Source organism: Oculina patagonica, chromosome 4 (assembly GCF_052425735.1).
Source record: "Oculina patagonica isolate OP01 chromosome 4, crgOcupat, whole genome shotgun sequence".
Taxonomy (NCBI): domain Eukaryota; kingdom Metazoa; phylum Cnidaria; class Anthozoa; order Scleractinia; family Oculinidae; genus Oculina; species Oculina patagonica.
In genome coordinates, this window is record NC_135761.1 from 52,709,200 (window position 1) to 52,722,670 (window position 13,471).

The window sequence follows — 13,471 nt, forward strand, 5'->3', positions numbered from 1 at the left end:
ATTATTTCACATTCTTCGAGACCCATGAACAGTTTGTCGTGACGGGACGTTGTATCCCTTGACCCGACCTCAAATTATGTCCGTTTTTCTCATACATACAGCATTACATACGGCCCTTGTATATTGTAATCAGTTTTGTGCAAACAGAACAGCTAGCAACTTGGAACAAGGCGGCCTTGAAGTCCCTATTACTGTTCAATGCGCGATTTCCACCCAGAAAGCACAATTTTTGACAAGGCTAAAACAACTGATAAACAAATGCTGGAGGGATCCTCGCGATTTTAGCGACAGCGAGCACTACAACAAAAGAAAGAGAGTGCGTAAAAAACAAAAAGAGCATGCCGAAACATTCAATTTGACAAACATTACTATATTTTCAATTTTGTGTTGCTGTACGTCATAAACCGCAGTTAATGTTACGCCAGACTTATTCGTTAAACATTTATTAAAATAACAAAAGCCGTATACCATATAGTACGCGTCATATCAATGCTTTTCTAGTGAATATCTTTACTTATTGGATCGACTCAAATAAACGCCGGGACCTCGATTAAACGCCGGGACCCCGAATAAACGCCGGGGGCGTTTATTTAAAACTTGGCCTCAGAGACCCGGCGTTTATTTGAAGCCGGCGTTTAATCGGGGTCCGGCGTTTAATCGAGAAAATACGGTACTCATTCAGCGTTGACTCTGGATAGACCAGTAAAAAAATACAATTTTAAAAAAACTTCTACGTCGGAAGTAGCTGGAGATTTGTGCTTGTGTATTGCGCTTCGCGACTCTGCTTAGCTAAAGGACTTGTTCTGCGATTTCTAATTTGAATTCTGGTGCTTCAAGCAATGACAACCGGAGCTTGAGGCCATTGGGTCAGGAAACAAACGGTTCCTTTGATATAGTGGGTTTTTAAAAGAAACTTAGGATTGCTTACATCTTGAATCGACTTTTAGCATAAAAAACGGTACGTTTCTAGAGATGTTAGGGTCCTCGGAAACGGTGGATTTTCAATTTCCGTTAACTGCGTAACAAACTGTTTGAAAAATCTAAACTACTTATAACAGCCGTTACTAATAGCGTTGCAACCCTTTGAAAAAAACTTTACACTGCTATCTGAGAAAGCCAAAATTCCTTGGCCAATTATTTAGCAATTATTTTACAGCGGTAATGATGTAAGTTCGAGGCACGGCCCTCCTGGAAAAAATATTTACGTGGTGTAGTAATGTTTTGAAATACTTGTACTTGTAACCAGTTTTGATAGCATGTTAGAAATGTTAAGCGCAGTAAATAATAAAGATAGTAAATTTTGAGCTCGGTAATAGGTAATGAAGATGAAGTGTTCAACATGACACGAGCACGGGACAAAGAAAAAGTCAGCTGAGTCCCCGACGAGAATCGAATCCATGGCCGACATTGCTGATCCTAGCAGTTTGCAGGACGCGTGTCACATATCAACCTAGTAAATGGCCTAGCTCACTACAAGTCTCTCGTAGCTCAGTTGGTTAGAGCTCTCAACCGGTATATGGGAGGCCATGGGTTTGATTCCCGTCGGGGACTCAGGTTTTTTCTTTGTCCTATGCTCGTGTTAAGCAGTAAAAAATCAAAGTTAAATTAAAGAGGCAATCAACAGTTTGTTGTTTGGAAAGTTTAAATTTATTTCCAAGCGAAAAATTTAATTCGAACGAGTAGCGCGCGGAAATACCATAAACGTCATAAAGGCAGGGTTCACTTCTCTTGCTCGAGTGTGCGAGTTTGTGATAGTTTGCGCTACAGCTTACAAAAAACAGATACTGACTTGTTGTGAAAAAAGAAGGTTGAGAATTACTTTGATCGTGTATTAGAGTTCATTGCGAGCATTCCCTCAAAATGGTAAGTGTGAATTCTGTTTTTTTTTTTGGCCAGAAGAAGTTGCGCTTTGTGGCGCTTTTATCGTTCCTTGTGCGAGCTAACCGCTGTTTTGTCATTTTAGGGAAAACTTGACCGTATCATCGGTATTCGTCAAGGACGAAAAAGAGAAAATAACGTGCGGAAAGGTAGCTTGCAGCAGTTTTTTGCCGCTGCCTTGACCGTAATGACTGTGGGGTTTATCCCGAAACGAAAAGTTAAACAGTTACCCACCATTCATGGAAATCAAGGTAGGAATTATTTTTATTTACTTTCTTGTTATTTTTTTACTCTGAGAAATTGGTGTTTTTATTTGTCCTTCGAATTCGTAAGAGAAAGTGACGCAGAAAAATGTCAAAAGTTAGCGTCGACAAATGGCCTGCTAAAAAGTTTATTTAGTTCTTTATTTATTCATCGGTAGTTGCTAAGAAACGCGACGTAGGCGCGCGCACTTGCAAAGACGCGAGGGACGTGTCGTCATTAAAATAGATCGTCCCGCGCAAAACAAGTCGATCACAGCGAGGGCAGTGGTCTGTCCAAAGCCACTTTTTTAATGGTTCAACGAGGAATACAAGTGCAAAGTGAGCGCGCGAGAACGAGCAAATTAAGGTCCCGTCCACATTAATCCAGATAAATATATTTTCCGTTCACACTTGTCCGGATAAATTTGAAATTACATCTATTTAAAGTTCCATTTCCTGTGAACAATTATTTGAAATAGTGTAGACGGTTGGCCAAACCGGAGAAAAAAAGATGCGTTTTCAAGTTTATCTGGATTAGTATGGGCGGGGCCTACGAGCCCCCGGGGAATTTGACGAACGCGAACTATATGGGGTGGGGAAAGTGAGGAAGAAACAGCATTTGTATAACTCCCCGCAGTTCCTTCATGCAGTTGTGGTAATTGTAAACAAATCGTAAAGAAATCGTTTGGTTACAAGTAGTAAATAAAACCATTTTGAATCACCTAAAATTAGTTCTTTTTCTCTAGTGTTTTACAAATCAATCGACCAAGAAAAGAAACTGGACTTAAAGAGGCTGGTGATAGAAAATGGATTGGTTCCAGGGACCTCTACTCATAACGTTGACGCTTTTGCTGAGGTTGGTGTTGCTGCCGGGATCAGTGATGTCGCAAATGCCTCTGCGTGTGATGGTTTCCCTGCTAAAGTCGACGATTTCGATACTGTGGTGAAAAGAAATAGTGTTCCTGCTGAGATTGATGAGGTGGACGCTAGTGTTGATAGTCTGGCTGGTAGTGTTGATGGCGTAGGTGCTAATTTCGATGGTCTGGCTGCTGATGTTCATGGCGTGGGCGCTGATATGGATGGTCTGGTTGGTGTTGCTGATAATGTCGATGCTGAGGTTAATCATCAGGCTGTTGATGTTGAAGATTTCGCTGCTCGGGTTGATAATTTTATGGCTGCAGGGATGAATGCTGTTGTTGCTTCTGGGTTTCATGTTGTCGCTGCTGGAGTGCGCATTGTTTCAGATTCTGAAATTGTTCAACTTGCTCCTGGAATTGTTCAGTATGTTCCTGCGATTGTTCAGCTTATTCCTGCTGGTTTTGTGGCTGCGGTTGAGGGTATTGCTGAAGGGCTTGGTGATAATGTTCTTGCTGCTGGTGCAAATGGTGTCGCTGCTGGACTTGATGCTGTTATGGAAGCTGCTAATGAGGCTGACGATGTTGCCAGGTTTAATGCTGTGCTTGATGCCGTGGTTAATGCAGCTGTTGACACATTCGGCAATATGTTTAATGTTTGGGTTGAAGGTATTGCTGCTAGAATTGATGTCCCCGACATCCTCGCATGACGCTTCGATTCATCTTGTTGATAATTATTGAAGTTGTTGTTATTGATGATAAAGATTTTGCTGGTAAAATGAAGTTGTTGTTGTTGATGAAGATTCTGCTGCTAAAATGAAGTTGTTGTTGTTGATGAAGATTCTGCTGCTAAAATGAAGTTGTCGTTGTTGATGAAGATTTTGCTGCTAAAATGAAGTTGTCGTTGTTGATGAAGATTCTGCTGCTAAAAATGAAGTTGTCGTTGTTGATGAAGATTTTGCTGCTAAAATGAAGTTGTCGTTGTTGATGAAGATTTTGCTGCTAAAATGAAGTTGTCGTTGTTGATGAAGATTTTGCTGCTAAAATGAAGTTGTCGTTGTTGATGAAGATTTTGCTGCTAAAATGAAGTTGTCGTTGTTGATGAAGATTTTGCTGCTAAAAATGAAGTTGTCGTTGTTGATGAAGATTTTGCTGCTAAAATGAAGTTGTCGTTGTTGATGAAGATTTTGCTGCTAAAATGAAGTTGTTGTTGTTGATGAAGATTTTGCTGCTAAAATAAAGTTGTCGTTGTTGATGAAGATTTTGCTGCTAAAATGAAGTTGTTGTTGTTGATGAAGATTTTGCTGCTAAAATGAAGTTGTTGTTGTTGATGAAGATTTTGCTGCTAAAATGAAGTTGTCGTTGTTGATGAAGATTTTGCTGCTAAAATGAAGTTGTCGTTGTTGATGAAGATTCTGCTGTTAAAATGAAGTTGTCGTTGTTGATGAAGATTTTGCTGTTAAAATGAAGTTGTTGTTGTTGATGAAGATTCTGCTGTTAAAATGAAGTTGTCGTTGTTGATGAAGATTTTGCTGTTAAAATAAAGTTGTCGTTGTTGATGAAGATTCTGCTGTTAAAATGAAGTTGTTGTTGTTGATAAAGATTCTGCTGCTGATAATGAAGTTGTTGTGTTTGATGATGAAAATCTTTCTAGTGATAACGAAGTTGTTGTTTTTCATGATGAAGACTTTACTGCTGATAATGAAGTTGTCTTTGGTGATGATAAAGATTTTGCTGCTAAAATGAAGTTGTTGTTATTGATGATAAAGATTTTGTTGCTGATAATGAAGTTGTTGTGTTTGATGATGAAGATGTTTCTGTTGATAATGAAGTTGTTGTGTTTGATGATGAAGATGTTTCTGTTGATAATGAAGTTGTTGTTGATGATGAAGATTTTATGACTGATAATGAAGTTGTTGTTATTGATGGCGAAAACTTTGCTGTTGATAATAATTGTCAATAAATGATGTTGTTGTTGTGATGAAGATTTTATTGCTGATAATGAAGTTGTTGTTGATCGCGATGAAGCTGATAATGAAATTGTTGCTTCTGTTCCTCATGTTCTTTTCGGCGTTATTTCTGATCGTCGTCGGCTTTATTCCTGATCCTGGTCCTTCCATTTGTTTTGGATTGCCATGATTATTTGGGCCGGCCTTGCTCCGGGACACTTTGTTAGACACCGTGATCCTCAAGTTAATTCTTGCTGATTGGGCATGGATTTCCAAAACGTCGTTAAGATTACATCTTAGCATATTACGGACATCATTTTGCCTATCGATGTTTCACGGCATTCGCAGAATATCAGGATAAACATCCAGTGCAATAACTCCACGATGGACTGACCACTCAGCCGTCACATGCGAATATGATGGAAAACACTTAATTCTAGACAGTGGAACGATAGATGTATCACTGGAGAAAATGGCATCATTTGCATGGACGATTTTCAGCTGCTAAGAGCAATAGAAACGTCAACATGCCCCTTTGACAAATGGTACGGATGTGCAGTTGACAGTGACATGAAATGCAATGAAGGTGAAACCCGGATGATCCTTGATCAAATCAACACATTAGAACCAAGAGTGATAAATTTCACCGTAAAAGATCGGACGGATCGAAAAGAAGGAAGAAAGAAGCGATTAGGAGGGGCTGCAATATTCACGGATGAATATTTTTCCATTCTCTAACCTATTCCTGACGCAATTCAGGCAGACAAAAGGTGTAACTAAAAGTAATTTCCAGATCGTAACTTTGTCATGGAGTCTGTCAAATGTCATATCGAAACTTTGTTAATTAACATCGTTGTCTTTTCATATCAAAATACGATAAAACATTTCCCACAAACAAATTCAAACTATAAAATAAAATAAATGGAGCAAGTTCCAGGAATTTAAAATATGTTTGTCCATTCGTGTGTACTGTACTTTTCGTAGGACAAGTGCCTACGGTAAAAGGAAAACAATCCAATCATAAACTCTTATAATTCACCACGAGCTCTGTTTCCAGCAAGTAGTGGTTTACCGAAAGGAAAGGAAGATAACGTTCAAGAAGTAGACAACGCACGTGCAAGTATGTTGAAGACCTTAAAAGAACCCTGGCGATGTCTTATTTACCTTTCTCCCGGCAAGCCCAATTTAATAAACGGTTGACAGATTATTCAAACTCGCAATATCCTTTGCTATTCACCTCCGAGCAACGCGCGCGAAAAAATTGTAATATTTGAAGGGGAAAACCAGTCAAAAATTATTCTTTCGGGCTATAATATCTCACTGTTTTAGTATATACTAAAGCAACTATTCAACTCAGTGTCGGTGGCTAGTGGTAGATATTCGCGGCGAGGTAAATATCCACCACTAGCCACTTCCACTTAAGCCTGCGTGGCCGGCGTTCAGAGGGGAATAACTCGTTAGAACTCCCCTTCTCCTTCCCCTTTGAACGCCGGCCACGCAGGCTACCTCCACTTCGGGGAATAGTTGTTAAATAGCGAATCGCGCCAGGTCTAAAAATAGAATGCAAATGAGAAAAGCCGCCACAAGTCTCAAAAACTTCAGCGTGTTCTGAGAGAAATAGAAGGAATCTGGGCAATTTTTTTCTTTTTATGTAAGAGTTTTAGGAATGCTGGCTGCTTTAGAAAGTGTTTTAGGAAAATCATCCGCCGTTTCGTTTTTAGTGCAGAATGCACTATTGTGATGGTTTGTTGGGGCTGTCGTCCGCTAAACCCCTAAAGCGCTATGGTGTAAACTTTAATAGTCAATTAATTAATTAATATCAATTAATTAATTAATTATTTCTTGTGAAGGGGTGGGGGTGGGGAGCACCTGACCGTACCCCTAGGTAAAACCTGGAGCACATCTACGTTACTTTCATATGAAGATCTCAAACGTATATATTTGTTTCAGAAAACCCTTTGCTCTCCTTGTGGTACTACTCAACGTAATTTACACCAAACGCATGCGCAGATTAGTCTACGTTGTTTTCTGGAACTATCATAAACATCGCTTGTATTGCGTGTTTGCGGTAGGCTTCCTGCAGACTTCTTGGCGCCAAGTAAAAACCGCAAATTAATTAGATTAGATTTTGAGACTTTCACATCGCTTTCGTAATTAGGTATGCAAAAACTTGCACCGGGATTTTCGGCGTGAACACCTGATAACCAGGAAACAAATATCCTAGCTGTACTGCGTTTTAAAAAACCTGTCGAAAAATATGTTTTTTGATTAGATTTGCTTCTTTTGTTTTTGAGAATCGTCTTTCGTGCAGTCTAAACCGTAACTTAATTAAATTAAACAAATGTCATCGATGCCGCCGTAAAACAAACAAAAAACAAAAGTTTCATGTTATCGCATTTTCAAGGAAGACAAAAGTATTTTGTTACAAACGAACAAAAGTGTCGTGATACGTTTGCAAAGATTAGCGTAAGGAACACCTGGGAAAGAATACAAGTAGCCTGTGAACAGTTTTTCCGAAAGTAAAATAAAGCAAATAAACACGAACATATATAAAACATCATACTTTCAATTGTTCCATATTGCATTCTGCACTTACCAAATCATCGAGATTTTTTTTTGTCTGGTTCTTGTCTGAGACGTTGACGTCACTCGCGCGCTTTGCTATTATGCGCTTTAAATTTTACGCCTTTTTCTTTTTTTTATTGTTCTCCGGCTTCCTTTTTTATTTTGTTTGCAGGGAAAACCTTCTTTTCAGATAGCTAATTATTTCCCCTGTTTTCCTTAACGTATCTTAGCAGATCTATCGCTTTTTTCGCATTTCTCCATTTTCAAGAGAGAAAACTGTGTAGTTCCCCTATCGACTGGAGAAGTACCAGTCGATAGGGGAATTCCGATCCGGGACCGGACCGAGCCGGCAGTTAACATCTCCGTCTCTAAGTTGCTAAGTAACGAATGGCAGTATAACGGCTGAAAACTTCCTTTAGAGTAATTAAATTAACAGAGAAGACTCTCGTGTATTCGTCACTTTCATGGAATAAAACATTTATTCCCGACTTTTACAACTTGGATAAACCAGTCTTACATTTAATCTAGTCATCATCAAAGTTATATCCATTAATAAAAGTAGTCGCCTCTTTCTTGCTGAGCTCTGGTCTTGAAACTGTAGAAGAAGAAAAAAAGAAAACAGGCATTTTAAAAAAAGTAAAAACCGTACAACTCTGGCTCTTAAGTCATTGTATGCTTCAAAATAATGTATGCCTTTTAAATCCCAAAGAGGCTCAACCCAACCTCCTAATATAACTGGCATTAGCTGTTATTATAGTTCTCAGTGGTTTGACATACAAACGAGGCAAAAGGGACATTCTGCAGGCTCTCCTACTCAACTGTAATAACAGCTATTTCACCATAATCGACACAGTGTTGTCACTGACCAACAAGAGCGAAGGCTCGTGCGGTATCAGTTGAGTCGTGCCCCGTGAGGAGCTTTTCGACAGTGCCAAAACGTTCCCCACCCACTGTCCCACGAGAGGTTAAACTTTACTCCCCTGCCCCTTCCATGGAGGGATAAATAATTTTAGAAGGTACATATGTGTAGTGTGAAAACGTCGCCCAATTTTATTTCGAGACAAGTTTCCATCGAAAACAGCAATTCTCTTTTCACTTGACATATTATTATCATACCCTGTACACCTCGCTGGTCGTACCACATCTCAGCCTGCGCCTCCACCTGATCTATCTCTTCAAGTAAATTCTCATACCATTCATGTGCCTGCGCCAAGAAGTCACTTAATAGCAGCGACATCAAAACAAGGGAGAAAAAATAACGTCCTCTTGCCATACCTATTTAAAACAAGACAAGCTTAGCCAGTGAGTGCTTTCCAATTTTCACAGACCGACTAGTTGGACAAGACATAAGACACAACTTCTTTAAAGTGGTCAAGCACTAACCTAAGTTTAAGGTGTAGATTATTAAGATGCAAACAAACTGTTGTAAAAGAGAGCGAAATTTTTTTATTAAACCGGGTCAACCGAGCAGCATAGTCCATTAAAGTTTGCATTCCTTTCCCCAATGCCCCACAACTACGAGAAAAGCAACGGATCGGTCCCACAGATCAAAGTGGACTTCCTCCAGAGCTGAACATTCAATGGCCGCCGGTTTCTTTTTTTTTTTTCTCTTCAAAGCTTTATTTTTATACAATTTTATATTAGGCAAGAAATCTTGGGGAAATTCCATCTTCTGTTACTTCAAAATACCCCTCTGTAACAGACCTGGTGAAACCCGACATGGTGGGTTCTTTTGCACTCCCTGGTGGAATTTAGACCTCCCTGGTGATTTCTATTGGTTTTTCAAAAACTCACTCCCTAGTGTAGACTTCAGTTTCCTCGGTGAAAAGTGTTCCCGTGCAAGAAGAATGGAATTCCGTTCTTGTTTTATAAGTCATCGACTATGCTGTTGTTCAAAGGGGTTGTAAGATTCTGAAGCACTCCTAAGAAACGTACGTAGTTTGCCTCTTTCCACTGGTTCCCATTGGTCAAAATTGTGCGGACTTTGACCATTGATCGTGAAGCGCGCAGATGATAAATTTTGATAGCTGCACATGTGCTAGTGTCAGTGAAACCTCTCGATTTTCCTCTCTTTCTTTCAAGGCCAAAGATCCGTGGGCTTATTCCGACAAATGTAATACGATTGAAATGGAAGAGCGTAGGAAGAATCAGATTAAAAAAGAAACGAAAACGGGGGAAAAAGCAGTATTGCAGCATATGGAATAAAAAGTAAACTCAAACATCTCTTACCAAATTTGTCAAGAGCAGATGCAGCTGAAAAGGTACACTATGCCGTCAGCGAATGAAAGTCGAATTAATTCTCTAGAGCATTGGCAAACGTAGACTGATCTTTCCGTACAAAATAAACTCGTTTATCGACAATACTGGCCACTAATTGTGTTAGCTATTTTGCAAGTTGCGATTTTGCGAGGTGCGAGGTGCGAGTTGAGAGTTTGCAAGGAGCCAATTGCTGACATTTTCAATTAATTTCGTTCTTTCTAGATCTGACAATGGTAATGCTCTTTCAATTTCAAGTGACTTTGTTTGTTTTTGTTTTACTGAACCATCTAAGCTACATTGTTATGAAAACTAGATTGCACGATACGCTCATTTTTTTCAATTTTAAGAAAATCGCTAAATTTAATAGTCGCTAAATCTTGTTAGGAAGGCCGTAAAAATTAGTAGCCGCTAACAATAGTCACCTGAAAGGAACGAGGCGGAGGTGTTCAGCCTGTCAGTCACAAATTCTATTGAGACGATTTCATTTGTTGGGAACTGAAATCAACTGGCTTAAGGTGTAGCGTGATCCAAACTTGATCCATACTTAAATCGGCACAACAAATATTTTTTTAAATTCTCGTGTATAAAATTTTCCGTTTTGTTGTTAACGTTCATCGCAAACAACATTGAAGGCGTAGAAAGTTTCTTTCATTGAGAAAAATCCTTGAAATTTCGATGACGTCATGTTTGCTGATGGGTTTGTAATGTTTTAATGCTTAATGAGCCGAAAGTTGAAACATCTTCGGATCTTCCTCGAAAATCTTCGGCAAACTTCTCTCACGCTATAGAAGTTACCAGGATTTTACAAACAATACGTCGACGATACCTTATTAGCTACAATGGCCAATGTATCAGCAGCAACAGCCTTCTTTTCTACTTTAAATAAATGTCATCCGTCTATACACTGCTTCCGTGCTTTCCGTGGCCCTCATAAGTAACTATCAAATATAAAATTGACATCTGTCAAGTACGAAAATTGTGTTTAAGTGCTGGTTACAGTATCTAGACTTACTGGCGCCAGTAGAAACTGCAAACCGTATCAAGAAATTGTCTATTGTTCCGGCTCAACTTCTCAGTCACATTAAGCATTAAACAATAGTCCTTTTGTTCTTGGAAGCGCTGAGGGACTTTGGCCGAAGCTAAGCGGAAAAGCTCATGACTAATCGGAAATTTTTCGGCATGACAATTTTGGTACAAGGGGGAAGTGGGTAGCGTAAGTTTGCACTAGTCAGGTCAATTTTGACCGTCAGTGTGCCGTCGAACTGAATAAGAAGACGAGAGTCCAAAAAAATTATCCCCCTGTGTCTCATTCAGACCACCTAAGTCTAAATAAATAAAAAACGCGAAAACATCCACGCTAAACTTTTTAGGGACGGACCATTAGAAAAAAGATAGGGGTGTGGGGGATTTTCGGCTTGCACGAATTTGATTTTATGCCCATTGCTTGCACAGGAATTTTTTTTTTGCAGGTGTAACCCTCTGCTCGAATTTTTCTTTTTGACATGTTCTTTTTTTGGCAAATATTTTTCTTTAGACCGGATGCCATGTATTGTTACTTTATACCATGCTTTTGACAGATGTTTCTTTGAACACGAAACCTTGCTTAACATTTCATTGATACTTTATGAAGACGCGAACCAACGCGTTGAGCACAAAACCTTGCTTAACTTTTTATTGATACTAATGAAGACGCGAACCAACGCTTTGAACACGAAACCTTGCTTAACTTTTTATTGATACTAATGAAGACGCGAACCAACGCTTTGAACACGAAACGAACATTGCTTAACTTTTTATTGATACTAATGAAGACGCGAACCAACGCTTTGAACACGAAACCTTGCTTAACTTTTTATTGATACTAATGAAGACGCGAACCAACGCTTTGAACAGGAAACGTTGCTAACCTTTTTTACTAAAAGAACTAATTACTCCGAGTTACGCGGTAAAGGCACTTTGCACTAAAACGGTGCATAAAATTTTGCTAAATATTTACAAATAAAATATCCGCAACCATTCAAATAAACACAAAACTATAAAAATATCACATATGAATTTTACTTTCTTGAAGGATTTCTTTGAATATTTTTTTAACAATTATAGCTTAAGATGGCGAAAAGCGATAAAATTAAAAATGGTAACTGGTCGTCGATCTTCTCAGGATCGGTCAGGACATATCTTGCCTAATAAATTATTAGGCAAAAAACATCCATAGGTTTCCTCACTAACAGAATCCAAGAAGGAGAAATTCTAGCTTGAAACAGTTTCCTTTGGCTTTGTAGATGTACGATTTTGCTATAATAGTTTTTTTAATTTGCGGTCGGCTTTGCAACAGTAAAATATGTTTTGGAGCCTTGTATTTTGTAAAATAAACAGGAACGGTTTTTTGTAAGAACTATCCTCATGAACTCGTTCGGCTTTAGAGCACGAAAACGTGAGCAACCATATTAACTAGCTCAGCGTTAATATAGCAAAACTTGCCACAAACATGACTCACCACAGTGGGATTTTCTCGTTCAGGTGTTTTCTTCTTCCGTGTAGTAAGCCTTCGTTACTGATTAGCTCTCTGTGAAGAACTGAATGCAATCGGTGTCTTTCTGTGCTTTACGAATTACGTGGCCCTCGATAGTAACGATCAAAAATAAAATTGAGATCTGTCAAGCACGAAAATTGTGTTTAATTGCTGGTTACAGCTATCCAGACTTACTGGCGCCAGTTGGGCCTGCAAACAACGCATGCTTAGTTTCATTCACCTTCCTAAGGCTTTTTATAATATTTAATAAATATAGAATTTTTGCCGAGTTCAAAAAGCTTTAAATTCTCACTTGTCATATAATTTTTCAACAAAAGTAAAAGCAGCCATAGATAGTGTAAATACTTGCAGTTATTCTTGTATTTTGAAACTCAAATTTAAGGCTAAAAGGAGGCGAAAAATAACGCTAAAAAAATTGACAAGCTCTATGAAGTAATGATGACGAAGCAGGTTTGCCAGTTGTTACCTACGAATGATCATTAGTTTAGTTCAGAAAGCTTTTGTTGACATCTTAAAATCAAAGATACACAACGTGTCTGTTTAAAATCACTAAGTAAATGAAAAGGACAGATGATGTCAACTTAAATGACTTTTCAAGGAAATACTTTCTCGCAAACAGACGAAACGTTTTATCTGAATTGTCTCACATGACATAGCGCTAATTGTTTACCATTTCTAATCACGAAACGAAAGGTGATAATGCAATGTTGTTTTTCTAAAGAAACAGGGTTTAGCGAGTAATAAATTGCTTGTTTGAAATGAGACCTACTATTTGGAAACTGGGAAACTGTTTCACGATTGCAAATCATTAGTTTTGGAGGGTGGCGATATTGGTTTTGAGTCGATTCACTATTTTGTAAATTTCTGATGAGCTGATTTTTTCCCATAGTAACATATTCCCATTTTACAAAATTTAACAGGTCTGTAATTGATCCAGTGCTTTTACACGTAAAGTAAACTGTAATATTTTCATTAGAGTAAAAGGCCTCTAATTGATCCAGTGCTTTGTTTGCTTTTGGGTTCCAAGTACATTGGGTTCCAAGTAGGGAACCCGAAGGAGGTTTTTTATAGTTACATTTAAAGATAATTGGCTTAAGTTCAGGAAAGCTTTTGTTGACATTTGAGTTTCAAGGATAAAAGCTCTTATGATAATGAATGACAACTAAATGAGTGACAACTAAAGTGAATTTT

At 38.6% G+C, this 13,471-nt stretch overlaps 1 protein-coding gene and 1 long non-coding RNA gene across 2 annotated transcripts; one reads left to right on the forward strand and one right to left on the reverse strand.

Moving 5' to 3' along the window:
* The first annotated feature begins 1,723 nt into the window (after positions 1 to 1,723).
* LOC144648840 (uncharacterized) lies at positions 1,724 to 3,814 on the forward strand. Its single transcript, XM_078508290.1, has 3 exons — positions 1,724 to 1,863; positions 1,964 to 2,129; positions 2,867 to 3,814. Exons 1-3 carry the CDS (start codon positions 1,861 to 1,863, stop codon positions 3,682 to 3,684), a joined length of 987 nt encoding a protein of 328 aa, XP_078364416.1. The 5' UTR covers positions 1,724 to 1,860; the 3' UTR covers positions 3,685 to 3,814.
* A 4,158-nt stretch (positions 3,815 to 7,972) lies between these two features.
* On the reverse strand, positions 7,973 to 12,356 carry LOC144648841 (uncharacterized). The gene is made up of 3 exons (XR_013569781.1): positions 12,245 to 12,356; positions 8,605 to 8,763; positions 7,973 to 8,083 (listed from the first exon to the last, which is right to left on the reverse strand). It is a non-coding gene; the product is annotated as an uncharacterized LOC144648841 (long non-coding RNA).
* Positions 12,357 to 13,471: the final 1,115 nt, after the last annotated feature.